This window comes from Notechis scutatus, chromosome 2 (genome assembly GCF_049901735.1).
Source record: "Notechis scutatus isolate UNSWTSFEM ecotype Mainland chromosome 2, rNotScu1.2, whole genome shotgun sequence".
Classification (NCBI taxonomy): Eukaryota; Metazoa; Chordata; class Lepidosauria; order Squamata; family Elapidae; genus Notechis; species Notechis scutatus.
Genome location: NC_142010.1, coordinates 43719856 through 43747615, shown reverse-complemented (window position 1 = coordinate 43747615; position 27760 = coordinate 43719856). Strand labels below are relative to the sequence as shown.

Here is a 27760-nt window from a genome sequence, read left to right as displayed (position 1 = left end):
TTTAAATTGTGATGTCTTCATTTAATAAAATGCGTAAAATCAGTAACAAAGTGGATGAACTTTTGATCCAATACAGAGGTCACCCATTGAAATTTAATCCTAGAAGAATTAGGATTAAAGAAAAGATGTTTTGTTTTGTTTGATTTTAATGCACACTATACAATATACAATATAACATGCCACGTTCTTGGCTGGTTTCAAAAAAGGGCAGGACCAATTCATGGATGTCATAGAGATCAATGGCTATTAGCCTTGATAGCAGAAACTGCCTCTGAAATCCCTCTTCTGAGAGACCAGTGGGCTTTCTTACACAGCTAATTGGCCACTATTGGGATATATGGGCCAGGGTCCGATCCAGCAGTTGTATGTGTTCTTAAGTTTTTATATATTTTTCATGCCAGAAGATAGTTTGGCAAAGAAATAGCAATTATGTGAGGTAGTAACTTGAGAAGGCTTTTTAAGTGATCATATTTTTCTCAGTGTGTTTTAAAAGTCAATGTATTTCATGCTGCTCTCTTGCATGACTTTGTTTGAAATCATAAATATAAATCTGATTCTCATTGGAACTGCAGCATTTGAAGAAGCAGGATACTAGAACTTTTTAAACAAATTGTCCGTGAATCATAGAAATTAGGCAAAATATTTGAACTATTCCTGTTGTTCTGTCAGAATGTTTCTGTATTGAGAAGAAATAGCTTTTACAACTCCTCTGAGACCACAATTACATTGCAAAGGAACTATTGATTATATTACTAAAACCTGATCATGAATTCTGCAGTGGTCTTCTGTCACAAAAGTTTTATCTATTTTGAATATGATTCTGAAGAACATTTTATCTGCCTTATTTTTTTCAAATCATTGTAATGCAGCTGCTACTTCTGAAGCCTGTACATCAGTTCCTCAGTACAGAACTGCAAATGTTTTATCCTCTTTTCTTCATGCTACTTGTGCGCTACATCTCATATTTGGTTATTATTTGTCATATTATTGCTTGCTACTGACTGTGTGAACATTTTTAAAAATTAATGTGAATCTTACTTAGAAAACATAAAGAATACCACATAAATACATAAACCACAACAGTGGTTTAATTGCCGATTTAACCAGTAACTCAGCCCAGAATCTATTGACTTACTTAAATAATGGAAAATAATGTGCAAATGTCTCTGTACTTATTGGTTTTGATGTAAACAAAATTTATAATGACAAAAAAGTAGTTTCAGTGCATCTAACTCAGAATTATCTAGATAATACAGTATGTTCAGAGTAGAAACCACTTTATTTCCTAAGACCTACTATAAATTGCTTCATTTCTACTTATCACATCTTCAGGATTCCAGACTCTACAATTTTATTTTTGTTTTGCATCAGAGGAGAGGCAAATGTTTCCCTAGTTCCAGATCTAGCATCCATGGCTGATTCCGAAAGAGCAGCAGGTCTTCATTTTCTTGTACTCTTTTATTTAATAGAATCATGGACTTTCAGCATGCAAAGCACTTACTCTATCATTTTACTACACTTGTAGACCAATGCTGCGATCTTTTGATGGCTCAGCTTCTTTTCTTCCTGTTGCAAGAAAGATATGCCTAAAAAAAGCCATTTTCATCTGTGCTTTGGGTGTCTCTCTCTCTCTTTTTCAGGAGACTGCTTTACAAACAGCCAAAATAATGGAATTTATTTCTTTACTATGTGCATTTGCTTAGCATAGAATAATTATTTCCTCCTCCTTCCCGTTCTCTTTCTCCTCCTTCTCCTTCTCCTCCTCTTCCTGTTCCAAGTAACTGCATATTGTATTTTTGTCATCCAATGTCCCTTGTACTATAATTATTTTGGTTTTGAACAGGAGAACTGTGACATATTTGAGAAACAATTCTACATGAACATCAGTCAGAAAAATAATCACCAGCTTTGAACATGACCTCAAGAGTCAGATTTTTATGATAGTGAACAATACACTAAATTAATATCACATATTCTGTTTAGACCAGAAAGCCATCCTTAAAGTTATTAGGTGCTAGATTATTTAGCTATCCCTTTGACTGGTCAAATTTGTTGGGTTTTCAATTCAATAGTCGAGTAGGCATGCTGCCTTCACAGAATCAGAACCAGCACAGCTACATCCAAAGGCCTGATAACTTCAACTTGGCAATGCCCATGTCAGCCAGACCAAAGCCCACTATTTTTCTTAATTATTAAAAGCTTAATTAATTAGCAAATAGAGATTCCAATCATTTAAAACAGACTGAATTTTCCAACAACAGATCTCTACTTACTGTTTAAACTGCTTGTATCCTTTATACATGACTCTAAATCAGTTTAAGAAAATTTTGCTCAGATTAAGATTCTTTGACAAAAGTTAGGATACTTAGATTGAACAACAGGCTACTACCTCTCTTACTCATCCTTACTTCTGTGCCTTCCCAATTTTCTATTCAATAAAGTAATAGCTAATCACTTATCTTTCCATAGATGAGCTTTTATGGACAAATATATGAGGTTCAGAATCACCTCAGAGTAACATAAATAAATAAATAAATAAATAAATAAATAAATAAATAAATAAATAAATAAATAAACAAACAAACACACACACACACACACACACACACATTTATAACTATATCCTTTATATCTACATATAAATTTAGTAGACAATCAAGTCATTGTTGATCCTTAGTAATCATATAGATAAGCATATACTAATATATGTTGTTAAATTAAAACATATAAAATTATAAATTTAAATTTATACAAGTTGAAATGTCCATATAAGCAGGCATAAATAGATTTTTAAAAGATCTTACTTTACTGCCCTATTGTTTTCTCATGACTTTCAGAGTTATAAGAGCACAATAGCTATAAGTCTTGCCTTGTAAAAAGAAAGTTGATTCTTCAGAAAATAATGTTATTTCTTAAAAATAAACCCTTTCCCCAAGCTTCCAAATTTCCTTATGCTTTCTTCAAATGAACAAATTCAGTAGTGCAATATTTTACTGTTTTTCCAGTAACTGAAGATAATACAATTTCATCTTCACCTATAGGCTACTTTGAAGCTAACCTTTCTGCAACCAACCAGCAACCATTTATTTACCAAGTGTGATAAACCTTGTGCTATTAGAGCAGTCATGGTAAAAAAAAGCACTCTAGAAGGCATAAGATAACATGGTAAGTATTGGTTTAGTTGAAAGAGTGTTCCTTGTTCTGTAAAATAGCCAATGAACTGCTGAAGTTTGCAACAAACTGAAGTTTTCTATCTGAAACAGGCAGGTGACATAACATAAAAAAGCATACTTTAGAGGTAGAGCAGAAAAAAATACAGCCTGAGATTGCTTTGATGGTGAGTGGAAGATTAATAAGAGATTCAGATATCTAGTTTTATTCTCCAGTAATGGCTGCAGAGCTGAGCAGGATACATAGACATATTAAATAAATGGTAACCAGTGATAGTTTCCAATCATAAAAGAGAAATAATTTGAGCACTTTTCCAATATAAGTCTTTCTCCCTCTTTCTGTGTACAGAAATGTGCAAATCACACAAAAAGCAATGCACATATCCAACAATATAACTACACATAATCTAATGTCTATTTTTATCAGCACTATCTGCCAAAATAATGATGTCCTCAACATTACATTAGGCTTTCAATCCAGGCTCACCACTCATAGCTCAGCAAATGACACCACCTATCTGTTCTCAGCCCATCTCCTCAAGATATAGTTTAGTTTGCTTTATTATTATTGCACCTTGAACAACAAAATCAAACACCATCTTCAATGCACATCATGACTATGAAAACAAACACAAACACACATCCTTCACACTCCACACATTGAACCAAAAAATCCCAACACCGCACCAACACTGCACTATACAGTAGAATTCAAAAGAGCTACTGCCCTTGGATAGAAGCTGTTTTTCATTTTCACCTATTTGTGCTTGTTTTTATTATTCTGTACCATCTGCCAGATGGTCATAGTTCAAAAAAAGGGTGCCCAGGATAAGATGGATCTTTGAGAATGTTTTGAACTTTCTTTAGGCAGTGGGAGCTATAAAGCTCTTCCAAAGAGGGCAACCAATGATCTTCTGGGCAATGATGTTAACCCTCTGGAGTGCTTTCCTAACTACCACTGTGCAATTGGCAAACCATACAGAGGTTCAGTAAGTTAAGATACTCTCTATGGTGCAGTGGTAGAAGGTCACCAGCAGTTTTTCATTCAGATGTTGTTTTCTGAGAAGTCTCAGATAGTATAATCACTGCTGGGCTCTTTTGACCAGTGCTGCAATATGATCACCCCAGGTCAGGTCCTCTTTTATGGTAACACCCAGAAACTTAAAAGTGGCCACTTGCTCCACTCGGTCTCCATTGATAATCAAGGGCTGGATGTCTGATCTGTTCGTTCTATAGTCCACTATAAGCCCCTTGGTCTTATTGGTGTTGAGGACCAAGTTATTGTCTCCACACCACAAAAGCAACTGGTCCACCTCATCTTGGTAGGCAGACTCATCCCCCCTGGAGATGAGTCTCACCACTGTTGTATCACCTACAAATTTAGTAATAGTATTACTAGCGTGAGTGGGAATGCAGTCATAGTGAATATACATCACCTTTCATTCAGTACTGGAGGAATGAGATCAAGTTACAAATATCTTAAAGCATAATGTGAAGCATATTTGACCTTTTCCATATGCAGATGAAACATTAAATATAATTTTAGTCTAGGCATCTCATCAACTAAAGCTAGTCACAAGGAAGGCATGCCAAAAAGCCTGACTGAATTTCCCACTCATTCTGCCTTTTGAAAATGAGGCACTTGAATAAATCTGCAGTTTTATTGTGTGCCATCAATGCAAATTTCAAATAATAAGCATTTTCTGAGAAAAAGAAGGCTAAGCAATTTTTTGACAGCATGGTAGGCGAAAATGTACTGTGCTTGAATGAAGAATGAAAATTCTCCGAGCTGATCTGAGGTTTTAAAGGAAGACTTTATGATAGCTGGGTCAGATATTAATGCCATGACATTCAGTCCATGGAAAATTAGGGTGCATTTGAAATAAAAGAATAAATATCAGATCAGCAAAAAAACAAAGAAATGACAAAAAGGTTACTTAACAGAGTTCCTTTAAATATGTGTTTGTTTGTTTGCTTGTTTTTTTACAGTATTGGTGAGTCATCAAAGTGACTGCCTGCTCATTTGATTTCAGGTCAGTTTTTACCTAAGAATGTGTTGCATAGATGGTAAAAGTATCCCAGAAACAAATCTATGATCAATCAGTTATACAAGTGCCCAACCCAAGGTGGAAACAAATCCTGGGAATAGCCATGATGAATATTGGATTGTGAGATGGGCAGCATATAAATTTAATAAATAAATGTTTAGAATAACAGAGTTGGCAGATACCTTAGAGGTCTTCTAGTCCAACCCCCTGATTAGGCAGGAAACCCTACACCACTTCAGATAAATGGTTATCTAATCTCTTCTTAAAAACTTCTAGTGTTGGAACATTTACAACTTATTATTAAATATAATAAACAAATAAATCTAGACCTCAGCAATAATTCTAATTACGTATAGATAAAACTGTTTTCTCAAAAATTATGGTACATCATCCAACTGTTTATGAGAAGCTGCAGACTAACAGCATACCTGCCAATATGGAAGGATCAGAAAAGCTGTATGATTATGACAATGAACTACATGTAACTGCATGGGTTAATTAATTGATTAATGTATTCCTCTGCTCCTCCATCATTCTTTTTCTCTTGCCCTAAAGAGATAAATCCAACAAAAAGACATTAATAAGTGGTGCTGAAGTATGTAGTGTTTACCATTGCAGGCAATCTTTTTAAAACACAAGCCAAGAAATATTATTGACCAAGAAGAGACAAGTATCTGTGCACACTCTTTTGTGTGACATTTGAATTGATCAATTAAATAGCAGTTTGAAAACACTGACAGTATTTGGCCATTACAAAACAGGCCTTAAGCAAAAGTTTTCCATCTTTTTCAAGAAGGAACATGAAACATGCTTTTATGTCAAATACTTTCTGTTTCAGAATTTGGACAGCAGATGGCGATGGAGAGTTCCAACTCTAACTACACATGGAAACATACAACATGATGGCCCTGTCACATAGCTTTTTTGCCAGGTGTGAATAGTGAGTGTAACCAAGGTTAGGATATGTGGGAAGGACAATAATGCATTTAATTTTTCTATCACATAACACCTCTCAATAACCATATGAGAAATATAGACCAGACTACTCAGCAACTTGTTGTAGTGGCCATACCAGCTCCCAAAATAAGCTCATATTAATAGTAGCAGCCATTAAAACAGTTGGAACACAGTTCGTGGAGATACTATTGAGGAATAGTACCATCTCTCCACTGGATTAATGGGTCTCTACTGGTAATCTCCATCAAGGTTCATTGTAATGGAGTAAGCTTTGGTACTATAACTGACTATTGCTTAGGGTTAGCCATTTGTGGGGAAACTTCATGCAATGGACTCATTTATCAATAGGGATCACTCTTGGCCCAGCTTCTTCACAACTGACTCTTTGTTCTGCTTTCCACTTTTTTTCTGCAAGATAATGATTCACAAATCACACTAGCAGAACAGATGCTTGCCCACATGATGGGAAAGCCATGTCACCTTTTTAATAGAAATATGAGATTAAATCCAACTTGTCTCAGGAAACTAAGCAAAAAAACACCAGATACCTATCACTCCTAGGAAATAGGGATTTATAACTTATTACACCTTTTGACACCCCCGTGCTTAAGATGATTGCCAAGGGCTCCTTTGAAATGATGAATTCAGCAAGTCTAGATTATTTAAGATAAATCACACTTGAAAAAGGGCTGTCCTAAATTTGTGTCATTTCTAGTGCCTACGCTTCATTCCTACAACCCCTGTTCTTGCACAGTAATTAAAAGGGGGGAAAGAGGAAAACAGAAAAAGACAAAGAACCCCCATAGTTCTATAGAAAGGTATCACAGTTCTATAGAAAGGCTGCTGCAGTATTGCACATTCAAGAGCCTGCTATTTTGCATCATTATTGTTCAAGAAGAACTACTGCAGAAAACCTGATGTGCTCAAGCAACTTGCCTAGGACTCATCTTCCTATTAATTCGAGGAGGGCAGATGTAGCCTAGAAATGAGAAAAACAGGGGAGTAAATTTTCTTTATGAATTTTGAGTTTAGATTTTCTTCATGGATTGTCTTTTCTCTGCTCTTAGTAGCTATCTAGGACTGATTAGTTACCAAAAACTTCAAGAATTTGCATTTTAGTTTTTAAAAACCAATGGAAGCTTTGTAAGGAGAATTGTGAAAGCAAGGATGATTTAAGAAAGAAATAATGAATGGCATGCAAAGTATTTAATATATGGTAGATTCTTATTTCATGTAGTTCAAACAAGTAAAAAAAAAAACCAAGGTGAAATCCAGATGTACAATTGATTCCCTCCCAATTATCCCTTCTGAAATCAGAAAAAAAAAATCAAAATTTCCCAACAGATATTAAAAATAAAAAATGCATATATCAAATTTCTATTTGATCATCATATCATTGCTCTTAAAATGTGTCTTAAAGGAGGCATTTTGATGAATGAAATGGAATCGAAGTGGTAAGTTTGGAATTATCATAATTTATGGGGCATAATACATGGTTTGAACTATTCCTTAATGTTTCTGACATGACAAATTTTGTTATTGTGAAATACAATTGGTCAAATGGATACTGGCATCTTTGATGAATGAGTACATTCTTCCCACATAAAAATTAATTCCATTATCAAGACATATGGGTCACCATGCCATATAGTGGCATTTATTGACCACTATATTGCAATTATGAATGTGGGAGAGTTTTTATTTATACAACATATATTAGTTGTTACTAAAGAAGAACAAGAAAACAACAGGTAGTGTCAAAACAAAGCAACAACAACAAGAAAAACCCTGCCATGTGCATCAGGTAGAAAAGAGAGAACTTTGGGATTAATGCCAAGAAATACAATCCCAAGAAATCCCAAGTAGTTTTGAAAATAAGGAGAAAACATCTGTTGGAAATAGCTATTTATGTCTGCTGCTTTACAATATTCAACATTCAAAGTTTTTAACTACAATTTTAAATGTTTTTCTATATTTTTACTATCCTCAATTCCTACATGTTTGGTAAAATTGCCTAGCTTAATGGGAATGTATAAATTAGACTTATATTGCCATCAACTCATTTCGACAGATTTACACAGTCCTCACTTCTCATTCAATTATTTTATTAGCTATTTAAACACTTCTTTTATGCTTTCTTAATCTTTGCTAATTTTTTGTTCTGTTCTTAAATCTAATTTTGTTGACATTCTCCAAGACTGAGGATAGACACTTTTAAGGTCTGAATTCACTAAGCTGCTACTAAATTCAAATTTCTCTATGTCTGCTGTAAAGTTCTTAAATGCATTTACCATGGAATTCAAATCTCTCCCTTCCCCTTGGAACAATTTTCTTTTTCTTTTCTTTTCCAGTTGGACTCATGCTTCGATTTCCCTGTCCATTTCCTTTCCAAAGCCAGTTCATTTACAGAATCATATAATTAGTTAATAACTAGTTGCCATTAATACATGTTTTTCCAGTAATTTCATTTATATTTCGTAAGATTCTTGGTGTCTATATTGATTTTCAGCTCTGATTATTAACACATGTTTCTGTTTCACATGCTTTAATTATACAATATGAAAAAAATTATAGTTACTTTTGGAAACACATATCTCTGGATATTTTATTCTTTTAAAACGAGAGTATATAACTGTAGCTGAAACTGGGCAAGCATTAGAATCAATAAAAAGGAGTCCCAACCATGACAGTATTGAAGTTTCGCCCCCAGATATTATCATCCAACAGACTCTGATTTTAGAGTGCAGAAGCTCTAATAATGCAGGGGCCAAAAATGTAAGATTTAAAACCATTGATGCTAATGTTTCTGAGCTCCTGGATTCTCCCCCAATTATGTTTTATACCATCTGTGATCATTTATATACTGTATAGAATTTTTTTCTTTAATGAAGAAATAGCAGTAGGGATATAGCACTTAGCCTTATTTACCACTTCATGGTGCTTTAGAGCCCTCTCTAAGCAGTTTACAGAGTCAGTCTATTGGGTTGACCCCTACAATCTGGACAGGGGTGGGATTCAAAATTTTTAACAACTGGTTCTTTGGGCATGGCTTAGTTGGTGGCTGTGGCTTGGTTGTCATGTGACTGTGTGGACATGGCTTGGTGGTCATGTTATTGGCTGGGCGTGGCCAACTCAATATCACTCACATCGAGGCATGCACCTCCTTGCCTGGCTTCTCATGACTGTGGGGATGCTGCAACAGTCGTAAGTGTGAATAATGATCATAAGTCAATTTTTTCAGTGCCATTGTAACTTTAAATGGTCACTCCACACAAGCAAAGTACCAGCAAAGGAGGGGAAAAAAACTCCAGAGACGTTCCAGAGACAGGAAGTCTGGTTCTGCCAAGAATGTAATAAGGGTTAACGGAGAGGCAGTTTCTGTAAGCAACAGCAGAATGTTTCCTTCCTGCCTTCCTTACAGGATTAGGCCAGTAATTTCTTCTAACAACTGGTTCTCCGAACTGCTTAGAATGTTAACCGGTTCTAGCGAACAGGTGCAAACTGGTAGAATCCCACCCCTGAATCTGGATCTTCATTTTACCCTCGGAAGTATGGAAATCTGAGTCAACCTTGAGCCAGTGAGAATCGAACCCCTAGTAGACAGCAGAATTAGCCTGAAATGCAATATGCATGCTAACCACTGTGCCACCACAGCTCATAAAACAGGAAAAGCTGATTTTTTAAAAATTATGCATCAGAATCAAGGATCATGGCAGGAATCATTCAAGCCCATCTCCATGCAGTTAAAATGAGCATATCTGCAATGTGGAACGAAGGCACATCATTTTGTGGGACTTAGTTCCACAGTTAAATTTGTTTCCAAACGGTCAGCTCAAGCATTAACTTGAGAACTAGAACACATTTAACATGTTTCCTATATGCATTCTCATTTCTCTTATATTTAAATTCTACAGATGTGTAAAAAAATCTTTCACATTTTATTTTTACAAGTTTCTAACATGGGGGCTTTATCCATAGTGATTCTTCCCTAAAATATGTAAATGTAAATATTCCAAGACATGTTTCACATGGATATTATCTTGCTTTTAGCATTTGAAAAAGAAAGAAAAAACACCCAGGGAAAGTTCTTTATTTAACTGTAGCTGAAGAAGCCTCTTGGATGAGAAGTGAACCATCTTCAAAGAAAAACCAGAAAGTACACTTGCCTCTTGAAAAGGCATTTTTGGAACAACCATGACCTGGATAACAGAGAATCTCCATAGACATTTGTATATCTGCACTTTCATCAACATCTCTTTCACCAGTGTGTCTTCACTGAGAATATAGATTATTACTGATTTTTAATCTTGGAAATGTGAAGTCTGACACATTTCAAGGGACACTAGTGTTCACACTATGGCAGCATTTCATGCATTAAAATGCCTACATTTCCTGTGGCAGAATTCTTTGACATCCCAACATTTAAATAAACCTTCAGCCATTGACTTTCTGAGTCTTCAACTGGAGCTCAAAATTAATACATTTTCTTGAGTCACCCTTAATCCTCCGCTGACTCCATAAGCTGATACATGGAAAATTAGGTTTTGTTTATTGAACATTAATTATATTTCACATTGCCACATTAGGAGTCATGTAGTCATGCCTGACTGATCAAGCACAAATAGGGGGTTGGGGTGGGAAGAAACTGACAGCAGATCATTACATGTAATAACTGGAACTTGTCATGAGATGTAAAATGTTTTAAGTCTGGGTTTGGCAGCCAGAACGGCAAGAAAGAAAGGCCATTGTAACATAAAAAAATACCCCATTCACTTATTTATCCGTGCAATGTACTAATATAAGAGAGAGGGGGATTTGTTTTAAAACTTCACACAGTTATTTAACTTTAATTTAAAATAATTGCTATTACTCTAACATTTTGAACAGTTATGTCTGTTTACTTATATCTAAGTATATTTACCCATGTAGTATGATTGTATTATCATTATCCTTCTCATCTTCTCTACTATCTCCTTTTATTGGTATCATTATTACGATTATCAATACTCTGTTGTTTTGCATGTACACCAAGAGCTTCTGCACTGGAGACAAACTCCTTGTGTGACTAATCACACACTTGGCCAAATAAAGCATTCTAATTCAGAATAATAGAATAAAATAATTGGAAGGGACTTTGGAGGTCTTCTAGTCTTCTAGTTCCAATTCCTGCATCTCTGCCTCTAGCTACAGCCTCTTTTCTTTCCTCCTTAACTGGTATAACTCTATTTCAATCCCTGGGCGGCAGCCCTCTACCAGGCCTTGAGCCCTTTGGAACCAGGCTGCAGAAGTGGCAGGCAAATGCATGCATGCACACACACTCCATTTGTATGAGTGTTGGGTGAGCCTGCCCACCGCTCACGCAAATGGAGCTGCAGACACCCAAGCTTCCCTGATGATCACTCAGAACCATCTCCTCTCTCTCCCCTCACCCCCCGGCCAGTCTGAAAAGCCAGAAACATGAGTCCTAATAGCGCTCACATTTTTCTCAGGCAAAGATTCTGGTACTTTTTCTCCTTCTCCTTCTGTACTTTTGGCAGACCCCAAATCTCCATGAATAAACAGAAGTCACAAGTTGTTAATGAAGTTTCTCAGTCATCCAGGTAGAATCTGAGCAAGCTGTCTAGTTGCCATAACTCAATTTCCATATAGAAGCCAGAAATCCATTTCACTGTACAATGAGAGGCACTCAACCATCTAGGTTTATGATTAAATAATATTAAAAGCTAGTAGATTTGGCACATATGCTCCATTCTTCATGTGAATATAGTGTAATATAACACAAATACCTAAACTATGGAACCACAGTTTGTTTTATAAAGATAAATAAAGCATAGTGCAGATGCAACTTAGTCAACTGACTTTAGATTGCAACATAAAAAGAAAAATGCTGACATGGATTTATATTTGGATAATCATGCATACACTTTCATTTTTTATTATATTGAAGTGATATTTAAACTTTACATGAAGAATAAATTCAAAATAAGGGCTTGTGAATATTGGGAGTTGTTCATAAATAAATAAAAATATTATTTGTACTGCTTAGATTAATTCATCAATATTATTTAGAAAAAATACAAACTAATTATCATGGTTTACCTTAATAGCAATAGCACTTAGACTTATATACTACTTTACAGTTGTACATCTCTCTCTAAGTGGTTTACAGAGTCAGCATATTGCCCCCAACAATCTGGGCCCTCATGTTACCCATCTCGGAGAATCTCATCTGCCATCATCAGGCTTCTGTATTTTTTTTATATAAATTTTATTTGAGTTTTCACAAAGAAATACAAATAAAACATCTTTTTTGAAAGTAGCGTGATCCTGGGTTACATTTCTTTGTACAGACACAAATTCAATTTCATGCTCATTTTTATGTTCAATTCCATATCTTATTACTGTTTTACATTTTCTGCATAGCTTCTCCCCTCTTTTAATTTTCTTAATTTTATTTTAATTATGTCATCTCAATTCAAATCATTATATTTATACTTTTTGTCTGTCCTGTTTCAATTTCATATTATCTTTTCTCATTAAACAAAGTTTCTCCTGTAGTTGCTGATTGGAGTATGACACCTTTATATCTTTTAATTTTATCCATTTAACTCTTATTTGAGCTTCAATATATACCTTAAAGTTATAACATTCAATATAATACATAACTTCCATTCGGATTCTGCTTGGTACATTCTTAAAATACACACTATATTCTTAAAAATAAAAAAAAAGGATTATAAATATATGTAGTTAAAACAACACATTCCATTCCAATTCAATTCTATCATTAATGTTAATATTCATTAAAATCTTAACTTCTTTAACATTACTTTTCAATTAAATATCATACTTCTATGGGAACAGTTATAAGCTTTCCATAATTAATCCCCCCTTCACTTATATTTTATAAAACATTAACTAATTAAAATGTTCCCGTCCCTTCCTAATTCAATTCTCTCATTTATTTTATTTCATTTATTTTATTAGCAAACATTTCACAAGATTACAGTAATTATTTTATCCCTCATTTTAATCATACATTGTTTCCAATTTTCTAAAATTATTTCTAATACTAATATAAAAATACAATCTTATGTACCTTTACAGAATCCCTTTTTCAGTTAAATTTTAACCCATTATCTCTAAATAGGCCCTGTTTCTCTATATCTTGTTTCTGTCCTTTGTAACTTCTTTTCTTTTCCTTCTTCCCTCTCTTCTTCTCTCTCCCCTTTTTACCCCCTTGTCTCTCTACCTCTATTTCTCTCTTCTGTATTCCCTTCTTCTGTTGCTTTCCAATATTATACTTATTTTTTGAACTATTTTTCTTTTCTTTGGTTGTTTTTTTAAGTCTTAAATTCTCCATTCTCTTCCCCCCTTTCCTTTTTCTTCCCCACATAGAATTACTTGCTCATTAAAGATTGCTTCTTCTTTGTCCCAGTCTTCTTGTTTTGCAGACGTTTCTTGTTGTTTCTCATAGTTCCAAATCTCCATTTCTAAGAATTGAAAAACAAAGCCAAAAGAACCTCTCCCTTCTTGTGCATCTTCTTTGTACTTTTTAAGTCCCATTTTCAATTCATCCAGAAGTAGTGCCATTGCATAAATTTTTAAACAACTACCCAATTAATTTTAGTCATTTAAATGCAATAACCAAGAATCCAATGATCACCAAGTAATCCAAATACACGCAAGCTGTTTCTTTTTGCTTTTTTTTTCACTTTATCTTCCTGGAGTTCTACAATTTAGTTATCAAGTTTCAGTTAAAATGTATCGTTTAGAAGTCTTGTTGAAGTTTTACTGTAGATTCCTTATAATTCCAGGCAGTCTCCTCCCTTTTTTCCAGATCCTGCCCTTTTATTCTTTTTTCTCCTTTCCTGTTTATAAAATTTTTTTTAATGTCCAGAAATCTTTATTATCCCTTTGACATTTTATTTTATTTTCAGCTTAATTGCCTGTTGATGTCAAAGAGGATTTTTTTTCTGATTTCTTATTTAAGTCTCTTAGTTGTCAATATAGGGAAAGGGAGAGAAGAAGAAAAAAGCCAAACCTTTCCCTTTTCACTTTCCTTCGCTGCTTCCGAATCTTCTTTGGGAAGGATGTTACTTTTTTTTTAGTTTAAATTCCAGGGTACCTTAGTTGTTGCTTTTGCAATTTAACCAGATCAGCTAGGACTTTCACTTCTTATCTTCCTCCTGCACATTCCTTTCCGGTCAAGTTCTTCTTTGAGGTGACCATTTCTGACCACCGCTGCAACTGCCTTCGGGAAAGGGAGTAATGGCCAGCTGAGGAGGAGAGATGCAGCTCTCCTCAACCCTATTTGCAGTCTTCCCCCTCTTCACCACCTCTATGGGGTGGCTTAGCCCCAAAACCAGCTGGCTCGGGGCACTCCAGCAGCGAGCCCAGACCAAAACCGCGCACGATCGCGGATTTCTATCTGTTGCCGAAGAAGCTCAAAACCGGAAGCCATCAGGCTTCTGTATTGCGTTTGTTAGACAATACAGAAGCCTGATGATGGCAGATGAGATTCTGCCGAAACGTTGCTACAACTTTAAGAGCACAACTATAATGACGTGGGAAAATACCCGAACAAAGCTGAATACCATATATATATAGATAAATTTTGGATAAGTGGTAAGGAAGAAAAAAAAAGATTATTAATGATTATAAAGAAAGCGAAATGTATTAAAACATATAAGTTTTGGTAAAGTAGAAAAGGAAAAAAATATGATTATTAATGATTAGAAAAAAAGTGAAGATGAAATGAGATATATTAAGAAGTCATTTTAGCGATTTCAGGGGGGATATTTTAAAATACATGTTTTAAAATATACAGTTGATCATTTAATGTTAATATGTTTAAAGTTGGGGAATGAAGTATTAAATCAGATAGATTGAGGGGATATATCATGTGGATCCTAAATACTGTATATTGGTTTTTATTTTTACCCTTTTTAGATTGTTTATCATATAATTGGCTTAGGGAAAATTAAGGATAATAATGATGTATAATTTTAAATAAAATAGGTGGTAAGCTGAAAATGGAAATAATAGAGGATAAAGAACTGGGAATCTATATTTGGATGAAATGATATTGATATTGAATTAACGAATTGAAATATGGAAATTTATTTGAAGATGAGTGAAATGGATAATCATATGAGATGATGTTATATAAGATTGGTGGAAATGAAAGTATGATTATGTACAAGTGTTATAATCTGGAACCATGTTGCCCAAGTAAAGAGATGTGTAAAAATTTAAAAATAAAAAACTTTTTGGGAAAAAAAAGGACTTTCCCCCCTTCAATAAACTGGGCATGGGCATGGCCAGCATGTGATGCATCTGGCCTGCGGGCCGGGAGTTTGACAGCCCTTTTCTAGTCTTTCAGTCTTTGACAGAGATACCTACTTGAATTGCTTTCCATGAATTTAACTAAACTGTTTTTTTCCCTATTAGTAGTCTATCCTATCAAACTGAGCAATAATTCATTAGAAAAGATTTTTAAACTCTTTGTTGTTGCTGTTTAAAGTTCTGTTGTAAAAGATCCAGCATGTAATTATTCCAAAGTCAGTCCAAATATTTCACTGGGATTCTCATAACAGTCAGTGTGCACACACATTTCTGTGATGAATCTTCAAAGAGTCTTAATAAGTTTACAAAAGGCTACCAATCTAGCCTATATGTATTGTAGCGCTGTGGAGTAATTTGATGAAGCTTTAACTGTACCAGCTGATCAAAGCAGAGTCATTAACTGAAGCAGGAACCAGCTCTAAAGCAATGAATCAAATTGGATGATTTTGAAGCATTTTATAGCCAAGCATTTGACTGATGCAATGGCTTTTTTAATGGCTTCTGGGATTGTTACAGATGAGATACTATGCAGCAACTTCCACTTTATGGAAAAGGGAAGGGGCTGAGTGATTGACGGGCCCTCTGACAGTGACATGAGCAGCTGATCAACAAGATTTATCTCCTCATTAAACTTTCTGCCAATCAGAGCACCTTTGGGGAGGTAAGACCCAAAGCATATTTCTCTGTGCTTTAATCACTTTTTCAGCTCTTGGTTTCTTGGATAATCACAAACTAACTTGGATCTCTATTATGATAGATAGATAGATAGATAGATAGATAGATAGATAGATAGATAGATAGATAGATAGATAGATAGATAGATAGATAGATAGATAGATAGATAGATAAAAGCTAAATACCACTCACACATCATCATAAAATCTCCAGAACTATAAAGCCTACAAACTTGAAATTTGGCATGTATGTTCCTCTTGGATTCTACGTGCTCACTAAGAAAGGATTTTTCAGAATGACCTTCAGAGCATTAGTATTTCCTATATTATTATTAACATGCTCGGATGCATAGGAGTTCTACTACTCTTCTCCACCTGAAAAGAAATCTGTTCCAAATGCAAAACATAAGCAGAGGAGAGGCATTTCAGTTTCAGTTTTAGTTTCACAGCAGCAAGCAGCTTTAGTGCAGAACAGTTGAGCTAAGCCATGCCCAGGCTCCTTGCTGTCTCCTTCTTGCTCACACAGCAAATACTGTTTCAGTTTCCAAACAGCCCTCAATTCTCTCACACACTGACAGGACACTAGCCAGATGAATACCAATGGATGTCGGTAGGCAGAGGCAGAATTTTTTCCCCTTATTTTCCTCCCCAAAAACTAAGCCCGGCCATATAGTTTTATAACGAAGCATGGGTATAGAGCTAGTATGTTATAGTTCTGTTAGTTCTACTAATGGAAGGACTGAGGGCACTGACTCAGCTCTCAGCATTATGAATGGGGGTTCAATTGCTTATGCTCGACTAACTCAATGAGCCACAACTCTGACTTGCAGTGAGCATATGCTCACCATGAGGGGCTTTGCTTGCTAACCAGCCATGACAACTAAATTCAGCTTCTTGTCATTTCCAAAATCCCAAGGTCAAAGGTACTCTGCTCACTGAGGTGAGTCAGTGAATCATTTTTTTTTTCTGAATCCAAAACTACAAGAGGACACATGAAAAAGGGCTTATTTAAAAAATAAAAATAAACATTTTTATTTTAAAATGGGAACATAATATTTTATGCATTGGTGTGGCAACATATTATAGGCATTTTACTGGACAATATCTTGTATCCTCATCTAATACTATCACAAGAGTGGTGTGTGTGTGTGTGTGTGTGTGCGTAGAGAGAGAGGGAGGGAGGGAGGGAAGGCTTGGACCTTAGGAGACAATTGACCTGGTTATATATGTGTATGACTTTAACACAGTTACATTATTTTCTACTCTTCTGTTTTTATGTTATTATTTTTGTTATTAATATATTTTTATTGTGTGAAACTGTGGAGGAGGTGTTAATGTTCTCTAAAATGTTTATCATCCCTCCTTTCATCTCATTCTAGGAAAACAAAGCAATTTCATTTTGCTTGGAATTTCACCATTACAGCTTAAAAGATACACACCCTTCCCAAATGTACCCTTGAACTGGTTTTAATGAAATCAGATCCTGTCTAAATTATAAACATCCAGTTTAAATTTAATCAATGTTGATTCACAAAGGCCTGATATATATTTTACTATATAATATTTTATATACATATATAAAATACACACACATATACATATATAAAGTTGCTAGAATTAGGTATGCCTAGTTTAATGAAAAGAAGGATCGGAGGTGACATGATAAGAAGGTTCCAATATCTAAGGGGTTTCCATAAAGAAGAGGGAGTCAAGCTATTCTCCAAAGCACATGAAGGCAGGAGAAGAGACAATAGATGGAAACTAATCAAAGAGAGAAGCAGCCTAGAATAAGAAGAAATTTCCAGACAGTTAGAACAATTAATCAGTGGGACAACTTGCCTTCAGAAGTTGTGAATGCTCCAACACTGGAAGTTTTAAAGAAGAGTTTGGACAACCATTTGTCTGAAATGGTAGAGGGCTTCCTGTCTGAGCAAGGCATTGGACTAGAAGACCTCCAAGATCCCTTCCAACTCTGTTATTCTGTTATTTATTTGTGGCACGCAATAATTTGCAGGTATGTATTTTATACTATATATAGTTTGTATCTGTGTCTGCGTCTGTGTGTGTGTACTCAAATGTTCAATATGCTTTTGTTTTGCTCTGAGTGGGAGTCATCTTAATTCTGCTTTTGTAATCTTTTCATATCCCCATTTCTGAAAAGCCTAGGAATAATTGGGATTTACCATATTAATATAGTTCAGCCACAGAGAAAGCAAACTATGTAAATCATCTTACATTTATTGTATAGCTTTTGATTTTCCTCTTGTTGGAACAATTGACAGCCATATAGTATTGTTAGCAACAGCTTTTCAGAAGTGTTTTTGAATAAGGTTACAAAATGCTTTGGAAAAAAAAGTCTATTAGTGTTCATGTAGTTGGGATAAGGGCAATTGCAACAAACAGTGAAAAGTTAATTACATTATTACTATTATTGCAAAGGGGGGAGACTAGTATGAACATTTTTATATTTTGGAATAGAGTTGCAATATGACTGTTGAATATGTATTCATTCTCATAAAACATACTTCTAAAGCAACTTCTAACTGTAGCACAAGCTATAATTTTTCTTCCATTATTTCATATTAGGAATCAGCAGTTTCTCTTCCGTCTCCTCCCCCTTGTTTCTCTTCTGAGGTGCTTTCTCTTCTTCCTGAAGTCTAGGCTAACTACAATAATTATTGACATTTATTCTAGACTACAGAGGTCAGGTCTATTCAGGTCATTAAATTCCATGAAGCTGTAGTATTTATCTAAAGAGAAAATCTGTAGCAGTATATGGAATAAACAATAGCAAATATGAAACTAAGGAGTATTCAAATGAAGTGGTGGTTTTAATAGCTAGTAAACAACAATAGCAAACCGTGATATGTCATTAAATGGGTTTCAACATAACATCACTACCTCCAGGTTATGCTTTTGGATTATGCAATTCATATAATCATATAACAAGTCACAGTATAAGAGAGATGATTGTACTCGGATATTCATATTTCTCTATCATACTTTATGGAAAGTATTTAAATCAGTCTTTAAGCCAATCATGAATTCATGTGTCCAAGGTTTGATTGACATTTACTTTTTTCATTCTTTAAAAAAGTTTCTGGTTAGAATATGACTAAAAGCCTGTCTTTATTTTAAAAAAATTCCATACAATCCACAGTTAGAGACCATTTCATTGATGTAATCAGTTCAAAGCAGATTAGATTGGAATAGAAATATAGAAGAGAACGTTAAAATATGCCTAAAATATATTTTCTTGATTTTATTAATGGTTTTACAATTAGTTTTTTATTTGTTTTGGCCCTAGGCCATAGGACTACATCATAACAAAGAATATTCAAAAAGAGATTTTAAAACAAAAACAAAAACAAGAGATTAAGACTAAAACTAACATAAAGCTGATTAACAAAATTTATAAGGTAATATATAGTTTCTCAAAAATTGCTGATGGTGTTTAGCAGCTGTCATGATAAGAGGAATTACTTTTACGTAGCCTTTTGTATTCAAGCTGTGTATTTAGAATATTTGAAGCTATATATTTTGAATCCTCATAATTAATTCTTTAAATAATTTGAGGGAAAAAAATACCTGAAATCCTCAAAAACAGAGCAGCCCTTTTAAGAATTTGACAAAAAGTGATGCCCTATGGACTGCATCCAAGAGTATCTTCATGTTAGGAAAGATGTATCATCTCAAGGAATATCTACAAGATGATTTTTTAAAGAAGGTTCAGAGTCCACAGTAGGAAAATAAAAGAAGATATTTCCATTTACTGAATTATTGTTTGATCAAGACTGTAAATCAATGAAAAGGTAGGTATACAGAGACTCTCTTAATGTCAGTATAAAACATTAGTAATGAAATGACTAATTGAAATCTTTCATGTCAGTGAGTCTACATGTGACTCTAAACTCACATAATGCTTGTACACTATCCAACATATTAGTATATTACAGTAAATGCATAGAACTTTTAAAACATAGAATTTCTCATTGCTTGTCCATTCTTGGACTTTATCATGTAAATGCACCATTACATACTTGGGTTTGATTAACTACACAAGTGATAACATAACAAGTATTGGCATCTGTCTCCTTTTTTCCACCCTCCAAAGCCCATGAAAAAGCTCTTGTTTACTACATCTTTTCTATTGCTCCATCTACTATTATACTTCAATAAATGCACAACAAATGTTAAACCAAAAAGTATAATATAAAACAGGAGAGGCATATGTCATAATCAAGAGTTGAAAGGTGAGTAACTATCCATAGATTGAATTTTAAAGTTAGAAGATTAAGTAAAATAAAGAAATCAGAGGCGAACTCTTTGCAGATGTTTTTAAAATATACATCCTCTACACGCAATGTAGAGTAACATGCAGCAGGCAAAAAAAAAATCTTTCCATCACTAAATTGTTTTCCTTGGGAAGTCTCTTCTATAGAGACTCTCTCCCAAGTTTTGATCTTTGTTTTCAGGTATGACTCAAGATGCTGATGGTTATCTAAAAAGTTCTAGATAGCATAGGGCTTGGGAACTGACATCTGCCTGACCAATTTGATCTTCCTCAGTTTTAGATTTCTTTGATTAAACCATGTCATCTCTCAGGACTCCAGAAGTGCCTCTTGTCTGAAGGAGAACCTGTCCTCTAGAACAGGGGTCGCCAACCTTTTGGACCTCAGGGACCACCAAACTCATAATTTTAAATCCCAGGGACCACTAACCAGTTCTGTGGGCATGTCCTAATTTGTGGGTGTGGCTTGGTGGTCATGTGACTGGCTGGGCATGGTTGTGTGTAAATATTATAAATATTTATATAAATATTGAATTTTTTATGAAAAAAGAGTAACTTTTACCCCAAATCAGACAAAGCAGGCAGGCAGATTGAGTTGCTCACAGAATTATTCAGTGATCTGTCTATCTGCCATTGGCTAACTCTGTCACAGAAAATTTGCTTGCCATGAGTCTGCACTGGATAATGGAACCTACAGTCCTAAGGGAGGTTCGGCTGTACTTAAAAGCAGAGCCAAAGATCTAAAGACTAGCTAGAAAGCAAGAAATCCAACCATTTCCTGCTTCCTAGCTAAACTAAACCTCACAGCTGATGGTCGGAAAAATAGCAATTTAGCAGGCAAGTTTGCAGGGGAAAGAGTGGGTGGGAATGGTTCCCGCAGGCCATGTGGTGCAGCCTTGTGTTTCTGCGCAGCCTGGATTAATTGCTTTGGGGGGGGGGTGCTCTGGGGATATGATTTCTCTGCGGCCCACCAAAATTTTCTTCTGGCCCACCGGTTGGCAACCGCTGCTCTAGAATGAGGTCCTTCCCAAGATCTGGATGCTTCCCACTTTTCACCCAGGTCTTTGAGGGGAACACTGAGACCTCTCACTTCATTGGTCTGGCATCTTTTATCTTTATTTTTAATTTTGAAATGCTTTTATTGTAATTTCTTTGCTTGTGTGAGCCACACACAGTAACTGAGAGTCAAGAGTTGTACAAATTTATATAAATTACTAAATAATAATAATAATAATAATAATAATAATAATAATAATAATAATAGTTGTTGTTGTTATACTTTGGTTGAATAAAGAATATACTTCTTTAACATGTCAACTGTGCTATTTCATTAAAAATAATTGTCTAATGAAGGTGATCAATTCAAGAATATTGGGAAAGCAGTAAGGTTTCCATTTCTTTGAACTATGCATGATACTCTCATCCATTTCACCTACCTGCCTTGCATCCTCACTTTACCTGGGGAACTATACTATAGCTGGGATAACAAATATGTCAGAAAAAGAAAAAAGAATCTCACACTTTGGGTTTTGGTATCAAGAAGCATAATGCTCAGCTCTGTATTTCAATCAGATACCTAAAGCAACTTATTGGCTGGAATAATTCTGCAGAGCTGTGCCAAGACAAAAATTTTACTGCATTCACAGTCATACAAACAAATAAATTATTAGAGAAGGCAGATCTTTTTTTATGCTTCACCAACATTATTTTTTTCCCCCTAAACATCCTTAGCTCATATCCAAATGTTTTGTTTTTTTCAGAATCATCTCTGTAAATTTGGACAATGATATCACTGCGTTAAAAAGCTTTCCCCTTAAATTAATGCAATTTAGATAATTTGGCATTTTTGTAAAGCATGACATGGCCTGCAAATGCATGAGCAGCTGGACAGGTTTTAGGCATTGAAATCCAGTGTTTGGAAGGGAGAGAGAATGACAGAAGTATTCTTACCCTGATAAATGGGATACTAGGCTGGGCTGTTAAATGATCATTACAAATTCAAAAGCAGGCACGTGTTCTTTCGGCAGTTCATGAAAAAGGAGTCATTCTAAAGGAGTAATATTTAATCCCAACATATTGTAAGCTGAATAGCAGCCAATATATATCAAATCAGGCATCTGTTCGTTTTATGATATTCAGAGAATATAGCCACATTTTTTATTTAATCAAATGTAAATCCATGGGAGCTCAGACTTCAGTGCCAAACCCAGTCATGAAAAGGTTTATAGAGTAGCCTACATCTATGATGTTCCCCCCCCACCCCAAAGAATGCCTTACTGCCTTCAACAGGGTTTCCCTATGTTCATATTTCTTCAACTTCTGGTTACAAAAATATCACTTCCTCATATTTGGAATAGCAGCAACATGTGGCCATGTAGTCTTTTTCATGCACACACACACAAACACACACACACATACACACACAAAATCTTATTTATTTACTTTTATTTTCAAGGGTAGAAACATTATGTTTTGTAGATTTTTTTTTCTTGCTTTGATTGAAATACATATAAACCATTACCACCATCTCAGGCTGTCTTAGAACATTCTTCCTCTCTCTAATAATACTCCTGCCATACTTTTTTTTAAAAAATGAGTGGGATATGAATGATTTACTAAGTCAATCCTTTTTCCACTTGACTCAACATACTTTCATACGTTTAGCATATTATGTCTAGGATAAGACAATATTGAGGAAATTACAGCAATTGAGATGTCTATGTTAGCAGAAGATTTCATTTATTTTTCAGCTAATGCAGTTGCAACAAAATTTCACTATCAACTCCTGGCATTACACAAATATATTTTGTTTGTACAAGCAACGTTTCAATTTTCCATGCAATTAATGGGCCTTCCAAAATGAGATATCAACCTATTGTTTCAAACACACTTGGAAAAATCATAAAACCATTATAAATCTTTTCATATTAGTAGACTGACTGACAGACAGACTCAGAATTTACTAGCTAGGAAATTGTTTGCAGGGGGAAATTATATAATGGAATTTATAATACAGACTGCATTTTGAGTGAACAGAACATTCTGATTTAATTCTATAGAAAAATGAAAATACAGACAATTGGTAAACTTATACCATATAAATCTACTTGCTTGAAAACCATTTTGGATTCTTCCAGATCCCAAAATTGCAACACTTCACAAAACATTTAGACATTTAGAATCATCATAAGTTCGAAGCACATAATGGGAATATACAACACACAAGGCTTTCATTCATGTGAGATTCTTCTCATTATCCAAAAAGAAATTTATATAAAATAATAAAGACAAATTCAACATGTGTTTGGCAAAAATAGCATACTTCTTACTGCACCATCCATGAAAGAAGAAAATAAAGGGAACATACATTGAGCTGTAGGTCATCTGTCCATTGGCCTATCAGATGGTAGCCTGGCGTGGATGTATTTGTGGTTTGATATTGAAAGATGTCATAACGTCCTGGTGCATCACCATTTCTATTAAACATCACTGGAGTGCCAGCACTACCTAAGAAAGGATGTGAAGCAAAAGAAAAGAGAAAGCAAGCAAAACTTTTTTTTTTTTAAAAAAAATACCCTTGCTTTGTTTTATTTGTGTGAGCATGACTAACAAGCATTAATTAATTTTGTTATTTGTTTCAATTTCAAGCTACCCAATAATACAATTCTCTTGACAATAGATAGAGAAATTAAACATAAAAGTCTAAATGAAGCAATAATGAAAAGGGACATTAAAATAACATATTTAAGAGTAGGATAATCTAAATAGGAGACATAATTTTAAGCTGATAAAAAATATCAACATAAACCAATCCAAATGTTGGGAAAATGGTCAATTGTATCAGTTTAAAGGCTTTGAAAGCTGAAATTAAACTTTCCCAGCAATTCCTATCAGCAGTATTATATGGTTCCTTTTAAAATGCTCTTCCCCAGTATCCCTTTTTGAAAAATATCAGTAACTATCCTGTTTCTATTTTAAGTCATACGTAGGACAGGTTATATGACATTTCTCCATTCTATTACAGAAAAGGAATTTTTTTAGCAGCATTTCCCACAGGAAAGTTTCTTTATAACTAATTCCAAAATCTTATTTCAAATTTATCTGCAGCCTTAGTTCATTTGTAACATTTTAAAATCAAAATTTTAATCATCCCTTTTCTGTTTATTCCAAATTACTCACCTTGTGCTGTGAAACCTGTCAATCTAAATGTTCTTAATAAATGAAAATCAGTTAACAAACAGTTTTGGAAATTCATTAGAAAGGAAGTATGCAAACTTATTGTCTGTTCAGAGGTGTTACCTACAGTTTGAGCAAGATTGCTATTCACTCATTTCTGAAAGCTTTAAATCTACCAGAGACCACTGCCTTGCAGTCATCTCACAAGGAGCAGTTGTCTGAAGCACTTATGGGCACTTCATTCCACCACAGTCTTCAGTTCTACTTTTTGAGGAGCCACCTTCAGTTCACCATTTCTTCCCTCGACATCTCTTTCTTCAAGAATATTTTACATTTTCCTAACCGGAAGAAACCACCAGAAACCGGAAGACCAGGTGGCCGTCGTGCACTTGTACACCAGGGAGCTGCTTTTCTGGTTTCTGGCACTTGCACACACACTGGAAAGCTGCTCTTTCAGTTTCTGGTGCTCTCCCACATGCACATGCACTCCCATTTCGGTAGTCAGTGCTGAAAAGGTTTGCCAACACTGACCTGGTTTGTTATATTCCTGACTTGGGTACAAACTGTGGGAGAAGAAAGTGTTGGGTCCTTCCAATAATAGAAATGCAGATGCATCTTTTGAAATTCATACTAAAAATGTCTTCTGGAACTCTTTGCTCTTAAGTTACTTCTAGAAGTTAATAACTTATGTGACACTGAATAAATTCAAAAAGCCAACACTTGTGGCCTTAATTTGTCCCTTTTACATAATTAACAAATGTTGACATTAAAAACTTGCTTCCTTAGCTTTGTCACCAAGTGTAGAAATACTGTGTCATCCGTACAATCTCCCAGCTCTGAAGTCAAGATGATTATTAACAATTTGATGAGGTTGTGTCTTCATAGCAGAGACCCCATCAATCATCATCATGATCATCATCATCTCTAAACAGAAATATGTAAGAACCTCCAAAGTATGGTGCAAAAATATTCAAACAACAATTAGCAGGTATGGCAAAAAAAAAAAGGGAGTGGGAGAAAGGAGGGACTATCAAAATGCTTTCTTAAAATAATGTTTTATTTATTGTTGTTTCATCTGCTTTTTAAATAGTTATTTCCTTTTTATAATCATCATTTGTATATTTACATATAACCTTTACTTTGTTTTTGCTTATTTTCTTTGCAAATTTAATTAATAGAAAAAGATGTTAAAAATACTGAAAACTTCAATAACACTCATATTTATATGTATATAATTGTGTTGGCTTCTGTATTTCCATTCTATTTTATTCATATGTTTAATTATTTATAGATTCATGTATACTGCTTCACAGCTCTAAGAGGTTTACAGAGTCGGCATTCTGCCTCAACAATCAGGGTCCTCATTTTACTCACCTCGGAAGGATGGAAGGCTGAGTCAACCTTGAGTTGCTCAGGATCAAACTGCTTGCAGTCAGCAGAATTAGCCTGCAATACTACATTCCAACCACTGCACCATCATACATTTTAGATTACATCATTTTCAAAAAGAAATAAGTTTTCAGAAATGACTTCATTGAAATTCAAGAAGAAATAACATTTCAGAAATGACTTCATTTAATTTATGTAGAATAAATGGTGAGATTGTGGAATGAAGTGGAATTAATATTTCATTTAAGTACATGTTTTTGTAGCAATAATTGTTCCATTTGAGAAAGAAGTTATTGCATACATTAACTTAATTCTGAGATTCAGTATTTTTAGATGTTTGTATTCTTTTCAAGTGTATTCCTATCTCATGGGAATTGACTCCTGAATAAGAAAGAAGATTTTCTAGTTGATGGCTCCAACTATTCAATGGTCTGCAGAATTCATCAGCATACATAGATTATATATGAATGACTATAATGAATTATAACCTCCATTTATTGAAATATTTATTGTACAACTTTATATACATAGGTTTATCTGTACATATAAGCCCTATATGTTTGGATTTTTTAAAGCTTTCTCCCCCAGCCCCTTTTATAATTACATGTATACATCCACGCCTATTTCTGCTTTGGCTTTCAGAAAGAATGGAACCTTTCTGGCAATCAGTTTCTTTTCTTTTTTTTCATCTCAAGTACAAATAATAAGTCATGCAAGCTAATCCATGAGAGTGCTATTCCTGCCTTTTTCCACTGCTTGTTTCCCAACCTTTTTTTCTTAACATGTGATGATCTTTCACCCTTTTTTTCTCCAACTTTCCCTTATCAAAACCAAGAAACCGATTCCACAAAAGGTTAAACAATTTATTCATTATTAATATTAGCTATAATAATAGAATCCTGCAAGTCTGACAGTGCTTTATTCCCACAATCCTCAGTAGTCACTCATCTGAATTAAGGCAGCATCTGTCTGAGTCTCTTGTGTATACTCTCTTTTCCTTCTTTTGGACTTAAATCACATCTTTCCCATTGCTGCCTTTTCAAAGGATCTTGCCTATTCCTGCAGGTCATTTTCCTTTCTGCAACAGACTAACTGCATCACTTTTATACATATAGAATTGTAAATGTATATATTATGACAATAAAAATACCACAACAGTGAAGATGAACAGCAAGCAACATGGTTTTGAAGGTACAATCATTACCAATAGGTTGTAAGTGCATAATAATATTCATTCACAAATCTAATAAAATAGTGTTGAGTCTCATTTCTTTTGATGTTTTAACACTGAGGATACATCATATAATTAATAATAGAAGTGTGGTATAGAAAGGAATGGGGTGGGGTGGAGTGGAGTGGAATGGAACAGAACAGAACAGAACAGAATAGAATAATATAATAATTATAAATATTTTTTATCTCACCTTACTTAATTCTCCTTCCTTAACTTAATGTCCCCACAACAACTATCCTGTGAGGTGGATTGGGTTGAGAGAGATTGACAGGTCCAAAGTCACCCAGCTCATTTTCACACCTAAGGTGGGACTAGAACTCAGTCTTCTAAGTTTCTGGCATGGTGCCTTAATCACTAGACAAAACTGGCTATATATCTCCTATTATATTTTTAATTAGCCATATGATAATAGGAAAGTTGTTAGACAAAAATAAATTCCAGAAAGTTAAACAATAGTTCATTTCCATGGTAAA

The 27760-nt window shown here is 34.6% G+C and overlaps 1 protein-coding gene across 3 annotated transcripts in view; it reads right to left on the bottom strand.

Annotated features, from left to right (window-relative positions):
• The window catches only part of GRM7 (glutamate metabotropic receptor 7), a 532166-nt gene that overhangs the window by 124208 nt on the left and 380198 nt on the right, over positions 1-27760 (bottom strand). For all 3 annotated transcript variants that reach the window (XM_087954616.1, XM_087954615.1, XM_087954617.1), the window contains exon 7: positions 23856-23995. In XM_087954616.1, coding sequence (XP_087810742.1) covers positions 23856-23995 — 140 coding nt within the window. The remainder of the gene's footprint in view (positions 1-23855; positions 23996-27760) is intronic.